The sequence below is a fragment of the Narcine bancroftii genome, chromosome 12, assembly GCF_036971445.1.
Source record: "Narcine bancroftii isolate sNarBan1 chromosome 12, sNarBan1.hap1, whole genome shotgun sequence".
In the NCBI taxonomy this organism is placed as follows: Eukaryota; Metazoa; Chordata; class Chondrichthyes; order Torpediniformes; family Narcinidae; genus Narcine; species Narcine bancroftii.
The window spans coordinates 27835246-27860098 of NC_091480.1; the positions used below are offsets into that span (position 1 = coordinate 27835246).

At 42.4% G+C, this 24853-nt stretch overlaps 1 protein-coding gene across 1 annotated transcript; it reads right to left on the reverse strand.

The window, feature by feature from the left end:
- Positions 1–1079: 1079 nt before the first annotated feature.
- On the reverse strand, positions 1080–24592 carry LOC138746524 (fascin-like). Its single transcript, XM_069904765.1, has 5 exons — positions 23654–24592; positions 5677–5833; positions 4550–4671; positions 4144–4311; positions 1080–3010 (listed from the first exon to the last, which is right to left on the reverse strand). The coding sequence occupies exons 1-5, from the start codon at positions 24471–24473 to the stop codon at positions 2808–2810; spliced, it is 1470 nt and encodes a 489-aa protein (XP_069760866.1). The 5' UTR covers positions 24474–24592; the 3' UTR covers positions 1080–2807.
- Between the last annotated feature and the right edge of the window lie 261 nt (positions 24593–24853).

The window sequence follows — 24853 nt, forward strand, 5'->3', positions numbered from 1 at the left end:
CATTCACTGCAAAGTACTGTGTGCTTGCCAAATCGGTGTCCGTTCTACAATCTTCTAATCACTGAAAACTATTTCTTAATTCTGTAGCATGGCTGTGCACAAAGTGAGAAAATTAAACTTAAATGTGCTCTTCAAACAGCATTAATGCTTTATTGTTTGGTTTCAGAATTTATTTTCCATTTTAATGGTTTCCTAATTTTTTGGATGTTCAGTAGCATAGGTTGATGGACAGGCTCAGCATATTCTGGAACCCCCCCCAACCCTGGTTTAAAGACCATTGCTGATGCCACTTTCAGAATGAAATGTCCAATGGGAAACCAGCGCATTGCAGATTTCAACCAATCAACTGAAGAATTTATTCTCCGTGCGTTCTGCATTTACTGCAGAGTACATGTGCTTCATCTTTCTGTTATTAGCATTTGCCCACAAGTTTAATAATCCAGTGTGGATTTTCCTCACTCAATTTGGGATCTTGTCAATTATACTGCGACACTGATCTCTAGTACAGTAGACCCATTATGAATCACCCAGGAATGGCTTTGAATAAAGCAGAGCTCAAACTTAGAGGGTATGAAAAACAAAACCCCTGGGTTCTCTTCCTCTTACTGAAAGAGGAATGCCCCAATCCATTCAACTTGAGTACCAAAATATTTTATGCATTGTGGCAAAAGCTGGGAAGGAAGTCAGATAGGTTTGCAGAACAATGAAGCAAAAAAAAAACCCACAGTGGAAGTAAACACAAATCCATGGTTGAAGTTAAAACTCCATGCTAGAGAAACTCAGCTGGTCAGTGTTCTTGATATAGCAAAGAAAAAAAAAATACATACTGACATTTCCAGCTGGAGCCCTTCATCAAGGTGTGAAACCTTGAAGGGCTCAAGCTCAAAATGTCTGTTATGCATCTTTGCTTTTATAAAGGACATCGACTTGCTGAGTTTCTCCAGCATGGAGTTTTCCACACTGGGTTAAGTTTAAAAAAGATTCTGTCACCACTGTACTCCTAAAGAGGTCCTGACCCATGTGCAACAAACATAATGAATTATCATTGTTCAAGATTCCAAAGATTAATTCACTAAAACTTTGACGTATGCAATATTTTTTTTTATTTGACATGACACTGCTCAAGTTATACAAATGGCATGAATGGAAGTTCAAAGTACAGTGTTATTTCTACAAGATGCATTTGTATGGAAACTTGACATTTAGGACAAATCTGAAGTCTATACCATTTTTAACGTCCTGTTGGTGGCTGGAATTTTTTTTAATACATTTGATGACAATGAAAGTTTTCAACCACAAATTCTTCAACAGTAGGTTGTAATTTACAAGACTTTAAAAAAAGTAGATTTAAGATGCCATAAACTGAAAGGTTAAAGCATTTGTATTAATTCTTGGTTACCATTAATCCAACTGGATTTACTTTTGAGGATAATATACAAAGGTTTCACATTACAGAGAAGCAGTTTTTGGCAATGTCCCCCCGCAACAAGTTACAAGACCACATGCAGTCTCCATAAAGTACATTGTAACACTGGAGTTCCTGCGGTGGACAAAAGCAATGGTTATGGTCCAAATGCCTGCCCATCTTTCACCTAGAAGCAGATAATTCATCAATTTGTGACAAGAGTTTGACATTTTAGGGGGAGGGGTTGTGGCTGAACTGAAATGGTTTATCCCTTCTGGGGTAGGCAGTTTACTTTACTGAACCATGGGAAAGTAGGTAGCGTTAGAGGAAGTAATGCTAAATTTTCCAGTTATTTAAGCTTTACAAGTTCCAGCAATAGCCCACAAAACATCAAAATATTCCAGTAATGCCAATGAAGGGTGCAGAGAATCTGAATTAGACAATATCTGCCTTCTTGCAAAATGGCAGTGGTTTATTGCCCCCCCCCCCCCCCCCAACCAAGCTTTTGCTGTGTCCAGAGTTATTCAACACTGTTACTGACAGGCAATTAGGCACACTTTAATTTTAGATGGCAGTAAATAGGCACAAAATTGCAATGGCTGGGCAAGTCCCATAGGATGGTCACAGCTTTCATACATGGCATAATCTTTGTACTCGATGCATCAAAATAATCTACAGGAGATAAATAGAAGTGTACAGTACAAGACCAGCTTGTCATTTGAGATGGACATTTTAAAGTGATTCCTAAGAAGTCTTGTTGGTTTCTTCATTATTCTCGTAGGAGCTTTGATTTTGAGGATTTCTAGATTCAGTTGATAAGTTATGGCAACATTCTTCAGTTACTGTGGCAACTATTGGATCTGTGTAAAGTGATCGTTTTTAATGCAGCAAACGTCACTCAGACTAAGAGGATGAGCGGTGGGTGGATGACCAGAGGATCAAAATGCCTTCTGCAGAAAGGATGAATGATTAAACTACTCTTTCACAGCTTCCGCAGCAAATGAAGGGTGCAGAGAATCCCTTTTGCCAAGGGTTGGTTGTAAGTGGTCTCAAGTTCCCAGCCCAGCATAAAAACAAAGCACGGGTGAGTGTCGCTAGAAATACCAGAGTAGCTGCAATGTGAAAAAAGGCACATAGTCTCAATCAGAACTTTGCCAATGTTACAGTGTCCAGAAAAATCCCACTAAAAATAAAGGAATGCTAAAGGGAATGTCACATAGTATTGATTTAAATGCCCTGCAGAGATCTAGGGAAGATCTTTAATAGCAGCTACAGCCAAGATGAATACAAAATTTCTCTTTTTAAAAAAAAATGTTTGCAGTAGGACATGAAAGGCAGGCAGGCATCACAGGCATGGTAAGGATACTGCAGGAAATGGATACTAGAAAACCACAAAGTGCTTTTAATACTCCCAGAGAGTTGAGGAGTCAATAACGTCAGCAGATGCCTTGAGCACTCCTGCATGGTCCCCCTTTAAATACTTCCCATCTACTTTAATTGCAACTTTGTTGTAATCACAGAATTCAAATAAGAAATCCACAGGCTTATCACTGCTGCTGGTCACTGAGGAATCACTGCCAACCATCCAATATTTTCCAGTGGAATCTGCAAAGAAGTACAATACCAGATAAGAGTTGGGGAAAATATCTTGGTTAAGTGCAACATAGTAATTAAGCACCAATAAAGTAAAAACCCCTAGTATCCAAAATCCAACTAAAAAAGGAATAAATTTAAAAAATAAATAACAAAATAGCAGGCAAAATATATGCAAGTTTAAAATTGTAAATGTTCTCTGAAATAACAAATCTTTGGTCAAGTTGGGAGGAAATATTCAGCTAGTGGAGTGCTTTGCTCATAGCAACTATTTGAATAAAGTTGTGTGATACAGTAATGATGTTGCCCAGGTTGATGCCACTCAAGGTTGGGGGCGACTCTTAAGTATCTCCTCATCCCTGGTTAGCAAGAGTAGCCCAGGTCAGAGGCTTTATCTGTAAATTATGGGGGGGGGGGGGGGGGGAATTATCGATAATATAATTGTTCATCTTTTGGCTGCTCAGTAGACTTTTAAAAAATGTTTAAGGTTTACATATTCATGCAAGTGAAGTTAGTTCAGTGTCAGTATAGCATTTGGTCTTTTAAATTGTTTATTCTTAATGCCAGGTGCATCTGGTAGGAAATGAAAATCTCGAGCAACTGGAAAATGCTCATCAATCTCCATAGGTGCTGAATACCAAGGGTTTTACTGTATATACACCAAGTTTAATTATAGTACAGACATTATAGAAAATAGCATTTTCAAGCAATACTATTCACTTAGTTTTACTTCGATAACTTTCCTCCCTGCCTTTGCAACAAAGCACTGGCAGGAAATTTATCACCGTCATGTTCAAAATTGATATGGGAAAGTGGATTGTAAGCATTTGAAGGAAAGAATTGTGGTATTATTAAACCTGTGGATGGTGCCCATTCCTCAAAACAAAAATCAAACCAGAAATACACGAGGAAGCAGAATGCCCAGACATCAAGAAACAGGGAGAGCAAGAGGCAGTAAAAGCAAAAATGCTGCTCGTGTTACCAACTCAGCTGGAAACCATGAATGAGGGAATTTCTACAATAATGTCCATCAGGTACAATAATCCAGCAACAATTGCTACTTGGGCTCAGGTGGAGAAACTGGCACCTGTGGAACACTCCCCCAGAAGAGAACACCAAAAGTACAAACGTGAGCAATTATTTACCTTTGAGGTTATAAGCTCCATCATTAAGCTCCAGATGGAAGACATCGTATGAAGATCTGTTGGAGTCTAGTGTTCCAGTAACTTTCCGACAGCCGATAAAACCATGTTCTCCACGAAGGACCATGATAGGTCTGTTGATGAGTTTCATTACAAACTCTTCAGTCTCCGCTGAAATTAGGGTAGGGGAGAAAAAGGAATACTTCAGCATTTAGGTGTTTGTTACCTATACCAGAGGTTCTGCAACCTCAAAAGCAGAAAGGATACTGATCAGGCTCAGCAACAGCATCCTTCAGAACCCAAGACAGCCAAGGCTTCAAACTAACATTCATAAAAAGGAAAAATTAAATTTTAAGCTACCTTTACAAATGCAGGTGTAGTATAATTGCAAATAAGGACTTGAACTTACTTGCTGTTTCTATGCTGGCACAAAGCTGTCCATTCTTTTTGGCAGCCACGTATTTTCCATTGACAGCCTTCAGAAGAATTCTCCTGTCACGCCATTCAATTTGAAAATAACAATTGTCATCTCTGGAAAACAAAATAAACAAATGATTGATTCATTCTTGGAAAATATCCTCATTTTAACAAGTCATGACACAGAAAAACAAGGGTGACAAAGCAATATTCAGGCATTCAAACTACCATTTCTGGAGCTGTGAGGTTATGTTGATATTGGTGGAAAATACAACACAATGAATAAAAAAAGGAGAAAGGCAATGGTCAAGAGCATTAATATATAAAGCATGGTTTCAGATAGAAGCCAGTCATAAGAGCAGGCATTTTGGAAATCCTCTGGAAAAATACACTGCACATGGATATAGCACACATATTTGCAAGTGATTTATATGCAGTACATATACAAAAATATTGTTAAATAATAGGAGACTCTTGAAGGGATTGTATGAGCAGTTCATCAAACTGTGCCCCCCTTCCCTACATCACCCCCAACATAAGACCGTGCTCCTCCCCTGCACCTCCCCCCCATCACCCCCTCCCCCCATCACCCTGTGCTCCTCCCCTGCCCCCCCTCCCCCCATCAGACCGTGCTCCTCCCCTGCACCCCCTCTCCCCCCCCCCCCCCCATCAGACCGTGCTCCTCACTTGCATCCATGCCCCATCATTTTTTTGGGGCATCTGCTGATATTTTTCCATGCCTTGAAGGGCTCAAGCCCAAAATGTTGGTTCTGCATCTTGACCTTTGCTACATAAAATACACTGTTTGACCTGCCGAGTTTCTCCAGCGTTTTTTTTCCCCCCCACTTCAACCACTGCTCCTCCCCATGTTTTGTGCCTCTCCAAGACCATAGTGCATTTTAGGCAGTGATTGTGCCAGGGTGGTTTTCTAATACAGCAGATAAAGGGGAAACTTTCCTATGCTGTGGCAGACTTGTGCTTGAGCTTATAAATGTGTATTACTTTGAAACCACAAATATATGCATAATCCCTGACAGCTGTGATTCTACACAAATTTCAGTTCCACTGGAATTGTGCCAAAGAGCTATCAACAAAGATTATGCTGATTTGTAAACTTACTTTATGGATGCAGTAGACTGCACTCCTCCATTGGACGTCAGTGTCCAGTATTTCCCATTGCAGGTCCGGAAAGCACATTTCTTGGTTTCTTTGTTGATTTCTAGTTGAAAGGTTTCTTGGTCACTTTCTTCATCCTGGTTAGCAGACAGGTCCATGCCTTTCAGGACCAAATCATGCCATTAGAAAAGCAAACCAGGGCAAAAATTACACGTTAACCACCCCCCCCCCCCCCCCCCCCCCAGTTAAAGATCAACCTGATCAAATTACATCACTTTTCCTTTAGCAAATGGAACCAGACACACAACCATTTCTTTCTTCTCGTGAGGAAAGCAAATTTAAAGCTAAAGAAGCATATTGAAAGCAAAGTGGTGAAATTAATCTTGCCCAGGATCCCTCCTCGCTGACATTTTTTAAGAATATTGTTTCAGATATTTCTACCCATTTCACACACTTCTGCAGAACAGCTAATTAGTGAATCTCAAAGTTGACTTTGACTTCAGACAAAGACCTCCATGCATAAAGGGTCAAAAAGCACAATAGTATTTATTAAAAGCACATCAACTAAGCCAGATAGTTGTGGGTGAGACTGCTATCATGTACTGACAAGTCTCCCCACTCATGAAAGGCTAAATACACAAAATGGTCTACTAGCCATTCCTGGGATGCTAAAAGAGTGGCATTGTCCAACGAGGAGAAATCAAAATAGATCAGACTCATCTAAAGTTTGGAAGAATGCCAGGTAATTATAAAAAAAAGATGCTTACTTTATGCTTTTGAACTTGGAAGCACCAATTTGAATAGAGTTCAGTTTGTATCCCTATACTCAAACTCCACACTTGGTATGCAGTTACAAATTAATCAACTCAAAAAAGGTTTAGGACCGGTTCACTTAAAAGGGAAGGGGTCCATTCCTAACTATATTGAAGTATTCAACCATCAAAAGAGACTGTTGGCTAAACCAAAATTAGAATACCATCAGATTGACTAGTTTACATTTCTGAATGTGGAACTTCTAGCAGAATGCTGTAAAAACAGTTTTAAGAAAAATAATTCCCACACCAAACCACAGCTGACACCTTGGATACCACTGCTGCTGGATTTCAGATGAATCATCCCCTCACACCTCTCTTAACCCTCATCTAATCTATTGAGCTCTCCCCATCCTCTACCTTCCCTACCTCCTCTCCCAACTCTGCATCTCCCAAACCTGCCAATCCCACCCCCCACTACTCTCAACACCCTCCTTCACACTGACTCCCACTTGACCTTTACCATCCCCTCTCAGAGAAGGAATGCTCAGTAGTGGTCTCACCTTCATCCAATGAGTTCCATGCACACCACAACGTTGAACCTTTCTACCATCATTGTCTTCGTGCCTACATCTTCCACCATAATTCACCACCCACCAACTGAAGACCCCCTTCTCTTGCCTTAAGCTTTCCTTCCTCCTCTTGGAGACCTCATCCTGGCCATTTCCAATTGCTGCTGAGACATCAACCATCTCAATTTCACCACTTACTCTCTAGTTCTAATCTCACCCTCTCTGAACACTCTGCATTCCACTCTTCACACAAGTCCTAACCTCACTGTCAAACCCACAGACAGGGGAGGTGTTGTTGCAGTCTAGTGCACTCACCTCCACTCTGTAGAAGCCATAGATGACAGCTCTCAGGCACCTTACTTACCCCTTCAACAGGATATCACCATAGAATATCAAGCCACCATCTCACATACTCAAACTTCATCACTTCTGGTTATCTCCTTCCTCCTCCAATCAGTTTCCCTTCCCTGCACTGTGCTATTCTCTCCCACCCAAGATGCACAAACCCAATTCTTCAGGTAATTTCCACATGCTTCTACCCACCGAGATGCCAGTTTTTCCTCATCTGGTCCAGACCCTACATCTTCAATACCTCTTATGCCATCTCTTTTCTCCAACTTCCAATTCCCTGAACTTGGCTACCTCCTTTTCGCTATGTACACCCAATCTCTCTACATCTGCATTCTGCCACAACCCCATACAGAAGGTTTCAAAGCCCTTTGTTTCTTATACCAGTTCCCCTCTACCATCATCCTTCTCTGCCTGACACAACTTGTTCTCATCCTTCACAACTTCTGACTCAGATCCTGCTTCCTCCAAGTCAAAGGAGTAGGTATGGGTGCCCCCATGGGCCTCAGTTATGCCTACTTTTTGTTGCCTTTGTGTGGCAGAGCAATCCATGATACAAGCCTACACAGGCAAGGCTCCTCAACACTGATGATGACATCGGTGCTGCCTCATGTACCCATGATGAGCTTGACAACTTCATTCACTTTACTGCTAACTTCAACCCAACCTCAAATTCAATTGGTTCATCTCCAGCCACTCTCTCCCCTTTCTTGATCTCCATCTTAGGAGAGAAACTTTCTGCAGACATTTTCTACAAACCTATCAACTCCCAGAATTACCTCCATTACACTTCACACCCAGTTAGGATTCTATTCCTTCCTTTCAATTCCTCCTCCGTTGCATCTACTGCAAGGATGAGGTCTTCCATTCCAAGGAAGATGTCCTTCAAAAAAAAAAAAAGTGGCTTCTCCTCTACCATCAACTCAGCCCTTACCTTCATCTATTCCATTTCCCACACACCTGCTCTGGCCCCCTCTGCCCCTGACATAACAAGAGCAGGATTCCTCTGCCATTCCACCACCCTCTATATCTAACATATCCTTCACAATTTCTGTCATCTACAATGTGATCCCACCACCAGACAAACCTTCTCCTCTCCACCACCCTCCTCTGCCTGGCATAACTTGTTCTCACCCTTCATAACTTCTTTGACTTGTATCCTGCTTTCTCCAAGTCAAAGGAGTGGGCATGGGTACCTACATGGGCCTCAGTTATGCCTGACTTTTTGTTGGCTTTGTGGAGCAGAGGAATCCCTCTGACTCCCTCGTCTACTCATCGATCCCCTTGATACCTTCCCGTGACTGAGGAACATGCCACACTTGCGCTCACACTTCCTACCTCACCAACTTGGGCTCTGAACATCCCTTCCATGTGAAGCAACACTTCTTTTGTGAATCTGTGAGAGTCATCTACTGCATCTGGTGCTCACACTGTGATATTCTCTATAGCAGAGAAACTGGACACAGACACAGTATTGGAGTAGGATGGTGAAGGGGGGAAAAAGGTGGAGAGTTGGTGAGCTTAGAGGGTGGGAGTGGCTCAGAGATTACTTCACTGAACACCTTCACTCTGTCCACATTAATGACAGATCTCCCAATGATCTGCATTTTGATTCTGCATGCTACTCCCATGCTGAGATATCTGTCCATGGCCTCCTGCACTGCCAAACTAGGGTTACACAAAAATCGAAGGAGCAATATTTGGTCTAGGTACTCTCCAACCCATGGCATAAACCTGGACTTCTCTAGTTTCTGCTTGACCATTCATCATTCTTCCTCTCTTCCCTATCCCTCAGTCTTCTTTCCTCTAGCACTCCACCCCCTTCCCTCTCAATTCAGAGCTAATCCACCCCCCCCCCTTATCCTACCTCTTGCCTGTGGGCCCATGCTCCTCCCCCTATCATTTTGTCCAGGCATCTTCCTACCTTTTGCTCATACCATGGAGGGCTCAAGTTCAAAATGTTTATGTATCTTTGCTATATAAAGTATGTGCTTGACCTGCTGAGTTTCTCCACCATTGCAATTTTACTTCAATCACTGCATCTGCAGACTTTCACGTTTCACTGCTTTTAAAATATTTAAAAACCAATTTTGCATTCTGCATTTTAAGATTAAATTTGATAGAGCTAGCGCACATCCAAAAAATAACCTGTGTAGTAGCTTTATAAAGTCAAGATTTTGATATATTACTGCAAAGTACATCTGTTTCAAACTTTTATCCAAGTAACAAGGAATTTGGAGGAAATTAAAACTACAGCATTAATTGGTTGAAAATAGCTAGGGAAAGTCTAAGGTTTTCTGCACCCTTTTGGAACTTCAGTAAGGAAGCACTGGCAAAGTGGCATGGTCAAGTATAGCTGAAGTAGGAAAATGCAGGCCTAGAAACAGTGCAATTGTCCATTCATGGATCTGCAAAGGCATCCAGGTTGGTGACCAGAAATTCCAAGGTAATGGAAAAGACTTGAAAGATGACAATTATAGAGCTTCCTTCACCAGGGTCCCAGTCTGGCATTTTGAAGGCAAAATCATTCCAGTGTCAACCAGGATGGCCAATTTCTCCTGAAGCATAACATGGGGACTGGCATCATTTGATGCCCCAAAAATCAGATACAGAAGTGTAACCCACATTAACAACCGTTTGGTCAAATTTCTAGATTAATAGAAGGTCCAGAAAAGGTAATCATCACGTTTCTTTTTTTTTCCCATTGTGCCGTAGAAAAATAAACCACAGTCCATCTGGATTTCTGATGAAAACTGGCAACAATTATTTATTTTGTATGCCCCAGCGATCAACTGCAAGACTAACCATTGAGTCACTTGGCAGAAATAAAAATAAACGTCATTAAGTTTCCTTTTCCATTGAACCCCACCACCGAAAAGTTGCCAAGATAGGGTCAGGACCGCAACACTTCTGCTTGAATTTCTGGGGAATCTCTCAGAACTAGCTCAAATACACCAAGAAATCCTAAACTATGGTTCTTCTAGATCAGTGGTCCAGAAACTTTACCACTTTGACACAAAGAAAGATTTAAAAGTCTCAGGATGATGTTACAAATGGTACAAGTTCTTTTTCTGACCCAATTATCCAAAAGAAGCAATGATTCCTAGGTGAAAGGAGTATATAAAGCACCAACAAGGAATCCAGAGTGACTCGGTTCTAGTAAAGCCAACGTCAGTCATTATTATGGGCCAAAGTTGATGACCTCACTTTTTTTTTCATCATCTACCACAGAGAAAACTGAAGTCAGGTATATTAGTGCACCACACTACCAAGTTCAAAAGTAAACCACTGTCAGGAAATAATACAATTGAAAAAAAGGTCACAAAAGTACATCATCTTTCCATTGAGAAATTGTTACCAATTTGCACTCCTTTGAGTGTTAAAGATGATATGAGATGATATGCACATTTCAAGATGCTGCTTGGATGCTAAATGCAATCAACAGTTGGTCAAAGAAAAAGGGAAGATGCAATTCCTTGGATCCAACTGTATAATCAAGTTTCAGAATTGGTCCAAGTAATTATATTCATTAATTTGTATCAAAGTTGATCCTTTCACTATCTGAGACAGCATTACACCTTTATCCTTTTCAGTGAAAATATAAAATGTTTATAAACAGGTTTTGAAGGACATTGCAATTACCTTACCAACAATTTAACTCTTTAGTTGCAATACCAAGCCATTTCTTCATATTCCTCCACTTCGCAAAGTCCACACTCATCTTGATGGTCACACACGAGCAGCAATCTTAAATTATATTTAACCCATGTACGTCAAGCTGGAATAGTGCATTACCATGACAACTAGGTTAAAATACTCCCAAAAGAGCAATATTACCTCTTGAATACAATTTAAGAGAAACAGCGGGTAGATGGGTGGAAGAGAAAAGAAACAAAATATTGTCAATCATGGCCTATGCAACCACAGCTTAATTAAAGCAACCTATCCAATCCACCTTTCATATTGTAAAAGGAAACCTTTGAGGTGCAAACTGCATTTTGCAGCACAGCCAATACTCCCCACTTTCAGTAAATACTTACTGAAAAATACAGGCGGCTTTCACAAACAAAATGCTGAACAAAACCACAATTTGACCCACATCCTTAGCTAACCAATAATTTAAACGTCAGAAGTACAATGAAACCAAAATCATGAAAAAGTGATTTTCAGGTTAAAGAACATTAGTTGTATAATATGCATTTAATTTAGTTTATTGGAGTCCAGCAACAGAACTTAATATAACAATACAGAAACAACCACCAGAGACTCCGGCGCTAAACAAAATAGTCTGGAATAAAGAAACACATCCAATGTTCAGCAATTCTCCCAAACACCATGTCATCAGTTCAAAACTTCAAGTTTGGTCATTGAGCTGTGACAAAAGACAAAACTAACCACAGACGTGCAAATCTCAAAGCCCCTTTCACACTGCCACGTAGGAAGTGAGAAAACTTACCAGGCTTGATTTGTTGCACCTCTGGACCCCTTCTCAGTGTTCCATGATTTACCGGTAAATTGGTAACCCTGCATTTTGGGGAGGGTGCCACCTCCAGCGGTGACCACCAGAAGGCTATTAGTGAGTTAACTCGGCCAGGCTCTACTTGCCCCTACTAAGTGTCAGAGCCCGGTTGAATTTGACTCGCCCTGCTCGGTTGGGATGTTTTGCACTGCACGATTACCAGGAACAGACCCACCAAAATTAGCTGATTAACCTATACGGAATTGGCAACGTGAAAGGGACTATAGGGAGCAGAGGCAGGAAGGTAGATCTGAGAGAAGATCAAAAATGATCTTGCTGACTGACATAACTCAGCAATGGGGGTTTGGTGCATCAGAAATACATTAAAGAATAATAATGGGCCCCAACAAACAAAGAAGAGCTACATCAATGAAAACAAGGAAATGGCAGACCTATTGATTGACTACTTGTCTATCAACCACATTCAAGCGAGGCAAAAGCATCTCAAACATCCCACCTCATACACAGTAAGAGCAAGAGAATTACATTTTCAAAGGCCAAATTACCCACAAACAAATTGACACTCAAGGTGCAACTAATTCCCACAACCAAATGATTTCCATCCCAAACTAACAGGCACATTCTATTCCATTAGATTGGAAAATTACATGTTACTCTACTATTGAAGAAAAAGGTCATGACAGAGTTAAGAGTGAATGCCTTGGACATTTTCAACTGGAAAAGGTCATGATTATTCTTGAACTGTTTTTTGTGAAGGTGACTGAAGTATTTTTAGAAAAGGAGGTATTGCTCATAGATTATATTGCAACAGGACTTCCAAAGGTTATGTCATGGTGTATTGTGGAGGGTGGTGGCTGTCACGTGACAGCACTGCCCACTACCTAGTCAGAAGATACCACCTGCCAATCAAGGTTTGGCCCCACTCATCAGTGCACATCTGACCATTGGCCCTCTAAGTACCTTTCTACTTAGCCTTGGGCCACTAACCTTTGTAATTGACTAGACCTTCCTGGCACCAAGCCATTGGTACCATTTAAATTACCTGGGCTTGACCCTCCAGCCCTCCTGGTAAATTACCTGGGCTTGACCCTCCAGCCCTCCTGGTAAATTACCTGGGCTTGACCCTCCAGCCCTCCTGGTAAATTACCTGGGCTTGACCCTCCAGCCCTCCTGGTAAATTACCTGGGCTTGACCCTCCAGCCCTCCTGGTAAATTACCTGGGCTTGACCCTCCAGCCCTCCTGGTAAATTACTTGGGCTTGACCCTCCAGCCCTCCTGGTAAATTACCTGGGCTTGACCCTCCAGCCCTCCTGGTAAATTACCTGGGCTTGACCCTCCAGCCCTCCTGGTAAATTACCTGGGCTTGACCCTCCAGCCCTCCTGGTAAATTACCTGGGCTTGACCCTCCAGCCCTCCTGTATTTGGCCTTGACTCAGTAATTGATTAGACCTTACTGAGCCATTGGCTCCTTGTAAATGACCTGGGCAGGACTGCCCCCCCCCCTTCCCCGTACGATAAAGGGTGCCACGTGTGCTTGGTTCTTTCTCTTTACCATCTTTGAGGGACCACTCCAGGCCAAATACAGTGGAACAGCACTGGAGAATAGTTTGGTAAGGTGAGCACTGTTATAGGGTTGGGTGCCCTTCAGTTAATGTCCCCAGTACAGGGTTTCCCAAACTCTTTCCACTCACATAGCAGTAATCCTTATGCCACTGGTGCTCTGTGATTACTTAAGGTGGGATGTGAGTGGGAAAGGAAGGTTGAGAATCACTGCTCTAGACCCAATTATTACTGAACTATTTTGCTTGAGAAAAATTGTCATTGGCCCATTTCCATTGGAGTTCTAAAAGTGTGTACATAACGTCAATTAGGCACAATTAAAACAGTGGTTTTCAAACTTTTTCTTTCCACTCACATAAGTAATCCCTTACTAATCACAGAACATCCTATGGTGTAGGGATTAGTTAAAGAGGTATGTGAAAAGAAAAAGTTTGGTAAGCCCTGCCCTAGTAGCATAGATGGGTGCATGCATTTTATTCCCTTTGCAATTTTCCCACACTAGTCTTCTATATATTGTGGGCGTACCTTATTTCCATTATGATCTTCCCACATGTGTCTTCTGTAAATACTGCTAGACGGTGTTCAAAATCCTTGCTTTTGAGACCCATCAAATGTTTTCTCATTCACAACAACACACAAGGATCTCTTTTGGTACCTCATTCATTTTCAATGAATTGCCCAGGTTATATGGTTTAAAAAGTCCATGAATTACACCAAAAATAGATAGCATTGGGAAGTTTTTAAAAAGTAGATCGTATTAGTCATTGGAAACATTACATCACCAAATTAAGTGAATGAGCAAGGATGCCACAGATTTCAACATGGCAAAATGTGAGGCTATCCACCTTGGATTTGGTACATTGCACGCTCAAATGAGAAATACTTTGCAAGCAGGGTGCACCCAAGTCATAGATTAAAAGGTCAATGACATAACTAGGACTCGTATTAAATTGCAAATGAACTTCTTAATTTTTCAGTTTGCTATTTAATTAAAATTTTATTTTCTCCCCAATTTGTTCTGGCAGAATCAGGTGAAATTTCAGCCTCCAGAAGTGTCCAAAGAGATAAAATGAAGTCACATTACTTTGAGTTTAAAGTAGCAAAAGGCTTTTGATCAACTCAGGGATTGGAGCCACCACCTTCAGGGAAAATTCATTCAGAAACATCTGAAAGCAGCAATAAAAATCAAATTCTGACTAAAGAATGGGAGGTACAGAAAATTAATACAAAAAAAGTGAGCCAGAATTCACGAGAGACACTCAATGTTTTATGTGCACGGAAATGATAAAATATGCCTATGCTTTCAAGAATACAGTACAAAATTTCATGAGAAATTTACATCATTGTTCCAAACCTGAACTACATGGAATTTATAGACCAACTGCAAAAATCAAGTCGAATCTCAAGATTCATAAGGTGCAGTGCTCATACAAATTGCTTTTAAGGACTCCTCATTGAAATCAGCTATTTTTTTCTGATTCAGCCAAAGTGTCCTTCTAGGGATCCCATGCTGCTAAAGTTCTTTTATGGGATTCCCACCTTCATCCTGACTCTCACCACGTCAGATTGCGCAGCCTAGTTTCAGTGTCTTCACTCCCGAAACTACACCCTTTGTCTAATGGCACAAAGATTCAGGATTCACATCAAAAGTTCGTGGTCCAGATGTTGCAATGTAAAATTAAAAATTTTGCACACATTGAACATCTTGAGCTAATAGGTTTTCAATTCTCCAAGTAGTTTTCAATTCTCCAAGTAGCACAAAAAGTGAATTTAATATCTATGCTTTGAAACTTTAATGCTGTCAATTTAAGAAACTTCATTTTACAAGATAAACAACCAGAGACATCCATCTCACAAGGGCAGACTTTAGGGAAGTGGAATTAGTTCCTATAAAGTTTGCTTGGGAGGCTGTTGTAGGAGGACTTGGAGAACCACAAAAATTACAAGTTTACAAAACTAATTAAGAGACTTTGAGAATCAGTAAACATAGTGAATCGCTAATCTCTACACAGATCCCTGCACTCATTAAGCCAGTGGATTAACCAGATGGTTAAAACAAAGCTCAACAAATTTAGGACCACACAATACACTAGCATAAGTCTCAGCAGGTCATGTAACATCCATGGAAACCAGAAGGCAGGCCAGCACTTCAGGTCTGAGCCCTTACAACAGCCTAACCACCCCCCCCATAGATGCCGCACGGCCAGCCATGTGCATTGTTCCAGTCCTCCAGCCTCTGCAGATTTCTTGTTTAATCTTGGTACTACATAAATTCTACAAATCCTTACAGAACTTGCAAGCCAGACAGTTCCAAAGGACTAAACAACTCCTTTTGCAGAAAAAGATGAATTTAGTTCACTGACGGTAATTGCAGGGACACCATACCATGGAAAATCGACATCAACACATCTTGGGGAAATCCTTAGTTCATGTGCCAAGAGATTAAAACTCCCCAGAAGCAAACCATTTATCCTATTAAATGTTTCCATTTCAATCGGGGACCATTAATCACATTTTAAACTGAGCGCAAGTCATTTCTGGTTCACCTACTGCCAACCATCCCATTCTCAATAAAAAGATCAAAGGAAAAAAATTAAACAATAGCTTAATGCAGAAGCACATAACGTGTTTTTGGGTTCTGTATTCCTGGTAACTATTAGGATGTGATATTTTTTTTAAAAAGGCAGTAAAATTATGAGAAAAAAAAAGTTCCTCCAGTTGAGATGCTGCCACTACTTGGGAGATATGACCCCTCTTAATCCAACAAAGTAGGATTAATGGTAGCAAGCCTCACCTAGATTTCATTGCACATTTTCTCTGCAAATGCATAATTACAATGCTATTTTACAAATGCCACTGTTTAACAAATGTTATCGCTCGATGAACATAAAAAGTAATTTAAATCTTTCTGTCAAGTGCTCAGGCAATTTTGCAGAACAATAACAAATGCATAGAGAGTTAAGTGAGGTTAGTCAAATAGAACCAACAGCATGCCTCGTGCCTGGCACAGATTAGTTGAAACCAAGGAAAAATTGGACACTTCGCATTAGTGGACTTGCATGTAATAATTCAGCAAGAGACAGTACACAAATATTACACAGCACATTGAGAAACTAGCTATATGCTGGTTCACAATGGAACTTCACTTGTACACAACCTGCCCCAAAATTTTTCCAATCTTCATCCTGCCCACACCCATTAAAGTGCAGGGTATCAGACCATGTTTCACACCTACATCAATCTCACAGAACAGCTCCACAAACTTTAAAAGTATGTAAAGTTCAGCACTGATTTTAAAAATAAAGTTGACATTGTGTTAAAATTCTCCAGCTTATGTTTAATGCTTGTACCAGAAATTATTTAACAGGAGAATCCCGAGTTAATTTGCAATGTATAGAAGCTTTCCATGTGCAATTTGGCTACTGCATTTCCTGAATTCATTACAAGCTGCTCTGAAATATACTGTACAAATCTTTTTCCCTAAAAATTCTACATGTTTCCAAGTGAGCTAGTTCCTGACAAATAAGAGAATGTTTATTAGTACATAGAAGGGAAGTGACAGGAGCAATTTCACCATTCCAAGAAACCTTATGCCACACCAGGTGCGAGGGTGTGAAATTTCTATTAATAATTATAGTTGGTTCTCTCCAGAAAGGTTTTGATTTTTCCCTTTACAATCAAATAATAGAATTTCTGTGAAATACAAATAGCAGAATTTGTCCCCATCTCCACACACAAGAGTCTTCAAACAGTAAACTTCATGTAATACCAACCAATGATCAGTGGAAAATTTGCATGAATTCTTTTTAACAATTTGAACTGCTCAGGTCTGTAAAAACCATTTAAATAAAATTAACTACTATCCCCTTCAAAAAGTGGACTTTCAATGAGCAAATCATGACCCAATTATGACCAATATTCCCACGTTTTCAAATAGTTTCAATCTCAAATCTCTCCAGATCGATAGCGGCTCTCTGCATTTCCACTCCACTCTGTGGGTTCCAAATGCCAGGTGACATCAATATGAGAACTGCAGATTCTTCCATAAGGGTCAGGTGGTGGCTGATAAAACAAGCTAGTAATCTGCAAGATGGTGCACTCTGTTCACAGTGGGCCAGGGTTTCTTAGGAAGAACTAAAATGGTGCATTCCTCTCCCCACTCCAAGCAAGCTTTGAGAACAGGATACTTTTTTGTCCTCCTGTCAATCATTTCCCACAAAAGTTCCAGAAGTCTGGCGTCATGCTTGGGAACAATAAATCCTGCCCAAGAGCCAACAATGCAATTCAAACTTCAATGAAGTCGATGTTGCTCAGGGAGAAGATACCCAAGTTAATTCACATTACCACCCTAGTGAATGTAGCAGATATTACAAAATGCTTTGTGCCATCAACTGCAGTTTCTTTATGTAGAAAAATTCAGTATTTTTATGCAGGTTGGCCTTTAGAAGAGAATTGGGGAGGGGGGGGGAGAAAGAGAGAGAGAGAGAAAGAAAGGAGAGAGAGAGAGAGAGAGAGAGGCAAGAATAGTAGTAAAAAGATGGAGCTGGCGATTACCCAAAATTGAAACAACTTCCACGCTGTTGGGTTGAAGGCTGTCCAGGATGAATAAATGTTCTCGCTCGTGTTTATGCTTGGCCTCCTCCTGGCAATGAGGACAGACAGCAGCGAGAATGATAATAGACATTAAAATAGCTGGTAAATGTGAGTTTTAGCTTGGACCCACAGACAGAACTCGTCAAAACTGCCCGATCTGTATGAAATTTATATCTGAATGGTCAATAGTTTTAGGTCTACGCCCCCTACATGGTGGGTAGGGTCAGGCAGTTCTAGTGAAGGGCAATTTGAGACTCACAGGAGGCAATGCAATAATGCACAATGGCAAATAGTCATCAACTTCAAACAATTGTCTATCTTCAATGAAGTGTCAAAGCAGGGAAAGCTGAATAGACTGAACTGAATGCATGCATCTTTCACAAGTTCTGCAACTTATTCTGCCATTTAATAAGATCAGAGCCAATGCGATTGAAACCCCAATTTTGTTATTTAACCACTGTCATCTTTCATCCCATTTGTTTATCAGGAAATTATCAACTCCTTTAAAAATAATCAAAGATTGCTTCCCCTAATATTGGGAGGAAGAGTTCCAAAAAACCACACCCTCATTTATTTGATTTAAATAGGTTACACCTCATTCCAAATTCTTTCACACACAAAAAAAACAACTGCTCCACATCCACCATTAAGACAGGTTAGGATTACCTACCATAAATCACCTATCACGGTCCTAAGCTTCAACTTTAGGTGGTGGTGATTTAACAGCACAAAAATAAATGGATGTGCGATCTAAACAGCCATTAGAAATAAATTTCTTATGGTGACCAAATTTAGGAATTCAGTACTCCAGGATGCTTAATGTTGAGAAAAAGACAAAGGAGACCAGTGGCCCCAATATGAAATGAGATAAAGGCAGTAGACAGGAAAACCACAATTGTACTTGGGTCCCCAAAACATGCATTTGTATAAAATTAAAACAGTAAATTAGTCTGATATGGGTAACAATGATCAGAGACCTTTAATCAAATGAGGGATTCATCAAATGTACAAGTTGTTCTATGTCTTTCTTTGGCTTGGCTTCGCGGACGAAGATTTATGGAGGGGGTAAAAGTCCACGTCAGCTGCAGGCTCGTTTGTGGCTGACAAGTCCGATGCGGGACAGGCAGACACGGTTGCAGGGGAAAATTGGTGTTGGGTTTTTCCTCCTTTGCCTTTTGTCAGTGAGGTGGGCTCTGCGGTCTTCTTCAAAGGAGGTTGCTGCCCGCCAAACTGTGAGGCGCCAAGATGCACGGTTTGAGGCGTTATCAGCCCACTGGCGGTGGTCAATGTGGCAGGCACCAAGAGATTTCTTTAGGCAGTCCTTGTACCTTTTCTTTGGTGCACCTCTGTCACGGTGGCCAGTGGAGAGCTCACCATATAACACGATCTTGGGAAGGCGATGGTCCTCCATTCTGGAGACGTGACCCATCCAGCGCAGCTGGATCTTCAGCAGCGTGGACTCGATGCTGTCGACCTCTGCCATCTCGAGTATTTCGACGTTAGGGATGAAAGCGCTCCAATGGATGTTGAGGATGGAGCGGAGACAACGCTGGTGGAAGCGTTCTAGGAGCCGTAGGTGGTGCCGGTAGAGGACCCATGATTCGGAGCCGAACAGGAGTGTGGGTATGACAACGGCTCTGTATACACTTATCTTTGTGAGGTTTTTCAGTTGGTTGTTTTTCCAGACTCTTTTGTGTAGTCTTCCAAAGGCGCTATTTGCCTTGGCGAGTCTGTTGTCTATCTCATTGTCGATCCTTGCATCTGATGAAATGGTGCAGCCGAGATAGGTAAACTGGTTGACCGTTTTGAGTTTTGTGTGCCCGATGGAGATGTGGGGGGGCTGGTAGTCATGGTGGGGAGCTGGCTGATGGAGGACCTCAGTTTTCTTCAGGCTGACTTCCAGGCCAAACATTTTGGCAGTTTCCGCAATGCAGGACGTCAAGCGCTGAAGAGCTGGCTCTGAATGGGCAACTAAAGCGGCATCGTCTGCAAAGAGTAGTTCACGGACAAGTTGCTCTTGTGTCTTGGTGTGAGCTTGCAGGCACCTCAGATTGAAGAGACTGCCATCCGTGTGGTACCGGATGTAAACAGCGTCTTCATTGTTGGGTCTTTCATGGCTTGGTTCAGCATCATGCTGAAGAAGATTGAAAAGAGGGTTGGTGCGAGAACACAGCCTTGCTTCACGCCATTGTTAATGGAGAAGGGTTCAGAGAGCTCATTGCTGTATCTGACCCGACCTTGTTGGTTTTCGTGCAGTTGGATAATCATGTTGAGGAACTTTGGGGGACATCCGATGCGCTCTAGTATTTGCCAAAGCCCTTTCCTGCTCACGGTGTCGAAGGCTTTGGTGAGGTCAACAAAGGTGATGTAGAGTCCTTTGTTTTGTTCTCTGCACTTTTCTTGGAGCTGTCTGAGGGCAAAGACCATGTCAGTAGTTCCTCTGTTTGCGCGAAAGCCGCACTGTGATTCTGGGAGAATATTCTCGGCGACACTAGGTATTATTCTATGTACCTGTATGTTGAAGAACCAACAAGTGATCCAAGTACATTTAGCAGTGTGCAATAAGAAAGAATTCATTACTTATCTGGTGATTGAGTTTTATGGGAATAATGGCCTTATATTTTCTCTCTTTTTCAATTTTTATTAAATATTACAACAATTCATGAGAATAGAATGCAGAAAATCAAATAGTAAAAACAAAATATCAATATATTGCAATACACAATACAACTTATAACATAATAACATTGAACAATAGCATCCTTTTCTCCTCAATTTGGAATAATCAAAATAGGAAAAAATGTGGTTAAAATCCCACCAAAATAACCAAAACAGCAACAACAACAAAGGGCTGGGCAGCCTAAACTGAGAGTTCACTACAACACATCAGTACAAACTATCTGGTCTTCCCAATAAAAAAAAGAAATCCAGAACAGTCTGGGAGGTGAAGGCAAAATACAAATTAACTCATGCAAAAATAGTTTATAAAAGGACACCCAGTCTCTTCAAACTTAGAATTTTCACTTTTGATACCTAACTTTTTCTAAACTTAAATAGGACACAACTAGAGAGCCAGTGGATCAAATTATGAACTTTCCATTTCAATAAAATGGCTCTTTGGCCAACAGTGTAGTAAAGGCTACAGCCCAATGTGCATAAGTGGAAATTTGACCCCAACTCTGGAACTCTAATTCCAAAATAGCAGTCAATGTCACTTAACACTGGGTATAATCCAAAGTCTTGGAAATATCTGTCAAATACAGAGCAAGTCCAAAACACATGCATTAGTGTGGCCACTTGTGATTGACATCTATCACAGTAGGGCTAATATTAGGAAAGATACGGGCCAATTTATCTTTCAACGCATGAACCCGATGTACCACCTTAAAATGAATCAATGTGTGTGGGTGGCAGGAGGGAGCCCTAACCCCAGCACCAATCACATTGTTGCCCTGGTGATGGCTCCTGGGTCTCAGGCTGATGACATCATTGCAGTCGGCTTCAGCAAGAGTGCCTTTATGGAGTGGGGCGAAGCAACTCGCTCCATCTCTGGGACAATCAATCCCCTGGCAGGATCAGGTAGGTGAATCGATGTGAAGGCAGAGAATATCTGCCTTTACATTCACTTTTTTCTCCTCTATAAAAAGGCCTACTGTTTTTAAAAACCAGATTCTGATTGGTTCCCATATATTGGAAGGAAGTATAAACCAGTGTGAAATTTTCATGTTACTTGATTCAGAATAGATGGGATATTTCTTGAACTGTAGAGAAGTAATTTGACCTTCTCTAACCTAGAGACTCAGTTGCCAAATAGAATCAAGACAGGTTGAGAGATTGAGATATTCATTAATACTTTGGTTAGTGCATGAATGTACAAGATCAGTTATGATCCTATCAAATCATCTAGAGACATGCAAGATTCCTTTATTGTCATGTAATAAAAAGTGTAACATTACACAAAATTACCTTTAGTCTGCCATAAGGCAGACAGATTCACCATCAGCAGAAATGGCCAAGCACCTCTTACAGTCAGAGAAAGAGAAGCCAAAGGCATGATAAAGTCCCACTTCAGTTCTTCAAAGCCTGTATTCTTTTTAATGTGATAGCCTCCAGCCCTCAAAGTCAAGCTCTAGCACAGCCAAAACTTTCATCACCACTGCTGAGGTCTGGGTCAAAACTAGAATTCATTCCAAACAGATCTGCCCATCTCCAACACCTTTACCATCCACTTTGGGTTTTTTTGGGGGGGTCACTTAGCTTGATCGCATTAACCAAATGTTTGAACAGGTTGTTAAAGGTGCACATAGTTCCAAATCAAATGGCATTTTCATAAATTACCCCAAGGACATTTCCCAAAAGCAAATGCTTGTCTGCCTCTATTTCGATTCATTGAAGTTGGGCTTCGTCAATTGATCTGTTGCCTAATGGGGAAATCACTACATTACTTGGGAAAAGAAGAACCTACAGACTTGGGAAATTAGAAATGAAAACAATGGTCAGGCAGAATTTTGGAAAGTCCAAGCTGTTGCTATGTGGTTCCAGCATTATTTTCATTTCCATGTCGTTTTTTTTTTGCTTACATAAAAATTCAGCACCCATTTATTTGCTCAGTTTTTTTCCTGCAAATTGAAATACAAATGCTTGAAAAATCAAGTGGAAGAAAAGAAATTCCATACTGAAAATGAGAAAAGACACACAATATGGGTCAATATGGGTCAACTATGGATATTGAGGGATTTGGCAGAAAAAAAAACATTTCTGTCGGCCGACCCGAAACTGGCAGCAACAAAAAAAAATCCTTTAAGAGCTCAAATAACACACATCTGGTTTTTGTTCTGGTGTTGCTGAGTGAGATTTCGTTTTTTATTGGGGGGGGGGGGGCGAGGCTAAAAATGGTTCCTCCGGGTACATTTCGTATGGAAACGGCAGCCGGTTGCCTTGACCGACAGGGGAATGTGGGAGAGGCCGCTGCTGCAGCCACTCGTCTCCAGCGTGAGCCCCGTCCTCGACTGGGACCCTTTGTGGTGTGAGATTGAAGGCGATTACAGAGCGGAATTTCAACACGCGGCTGTTTACTGTCGAGATGCAGCTCCTTTTCGGGACAGTTTCAAAATGGTTAACTGGCTACATTTCTTCTTGTCACCCCCCCCATTTAATAATCGATAGGCTGTTTCCCTTGCTTTACTCCACCTCTAAAGTGGGAGATGGCTTTGCTGGCAGGGAAACTGTTGGGATTGTTCTCTGCACAATGGGGCGATTATGCCTTGGCTGTAATGAAGGAGCAAAGCAATTGTGAGCAGCTGCAGGAGACCAACTGAGGGCAAGGAGCCCCCTTCGTTCGATCCCGTCCCAGCCAATGATCCTGGAACCCTCCCGAGTCAAACGCGACCCTGCCTCACAAGAAAATCACCGGATGAGACTTGGGTGGATGGAAACTAACCTCGCCCTAAAGTACTTGCAGTTTCTGGGGGGGGGGGGCGGGGGGGCTGATGGATTCATCAGGCATTTAACCCAAGGTCACAAAAAACGTGCACCAGAAGCCCTACACGGTGAGCAAGTCTCGGGACATATGTGGTCAACTGCAAGGCTTGAGATCAGAAAGCCACGCCTTGCATTGATGAGGTGCACCATCTTTCTTTGGCTTGACGTTTTTTTTTGGGGGGGGGGGGGCTTACCTTGCCGAATGGAGACATTCCTGCCATTGGCAGCCTTCAGGACGACCTGGGGGTAGCTCTGCTCCAGGACAAAGAGCTCATCCTTGCCCGCCTTGGTGCTCTTGCCAGATTTCATGGTGCCGGTGGGTCCCGAAGGCGCCAGGTACTTGCCCTGGGAGTCCCGAAAGGCCACCTTGCCGGACCGGAACTCCAGGGTGTAGCCGGTGGCGGGTTCGGGCCTCTCCACCAGCTGGCCGTCGTGGCGGAGCAGGCGGTTGTCGCTGGTCTGCACGCTGTACTTCTGGTCCTGAAAGACCAGGGTGATGAGGGAGTCCAGCCCCCAGGGACAGTCGCGATCGATGGCGATCTCGTCCTTGGGGCTGAGGTGCGCGTACCGCTTCCTGGTCACGCTGAAGATGTTGGCTTGCGGGTGCATGGCGAGGTGGACGCTCCACTTCTCCGCCACCGAGATGGTCTGGGCGAAGCAGGCGAGGCGGTCCTCGGTGCCGCCGAAGTAGCGCCTGTGCGGCTCGGACTGCAGCGACCAGCGGCCGTCGTCGTGGGCGACGATGAGGAAGCGGCAGTCGGCGGCCGGCTGCTCGCTGTCACCGGTCACGTTGCCGTCCTTGTCCGCCGCCAGGTACCTGCCCAAGTGGCTCTTGAAGAACACCACGCTGGAGTCCTCGCCGTTCTGCTCCAGAGTCCAGATCTGCTTCTTCTTCATGGTGCTGGCCGATGCGTTGATCTTGAAGCCGAACGCTTCGGCCGTCAGATACTTCTTGCCGCAGTTGATGAGCCCGAACTGGATCTGCAGGCGGTTGCCGGGGTCGCTGGCTGGCATGGCTGCGGGGGGCTCGCTTTCTGCTTTCCCTCCCCTTCAGGTGCTTTTTCCGTCTGCTGGCCGGCTCCGGAGTCCCTTTGTCTGCCGGCCGATCCCTCCCTCCTCCCCCCCACCACCACCCCCCACCTCCGTTGTGTGGGAACCGACCCTCCTCTGACAGAGCTGAAGTCCCCTTTCCCCCGGCTGCCGCGGCCGCATTTATACCGCGCCTGACGTCAGGCGGCCGGCTCCGCCTCCGGGGGCAGCGAGGGCTCCCACTCCGTGCATCAGATTGATGGTCAGAATCCGAATGTATTAGCATGAACAGGTCGTGAAATTCGGGGTTTCGCGGCCGCAACGTTCATCTTGCAACATTACCAGGAAACAACATTGAAATAGCA

What these genes read in the sequence shown, in the direction of transcription:
- LOC138746524 (XM_069904765.1), bottom strand. Translation starts at nt 24,473, where the DNA reads ATGCCAGCCAGCGACCCCGGCAACCGCCTGCAGATCCAGTTCGGGCTC. An exon ending in GAATGTCTCCATTCGGCAAG is followed by an intron (nt 5,834 to 23,653) that starts GTAAGCCCCCCC and finishes TGGTCCTGAAAG; the next exon opens with GCATGGACCTGTCTGCTAAC. An exon ending in TGGAGCTTATAACCTCAAAG is followed by an intron (nt 3,011 to 4,143) that starts GTAAATAATTGC and finishes ACTTCTTTGCAG; the next exon opens with ATTCCACTGGAAAATATTGG.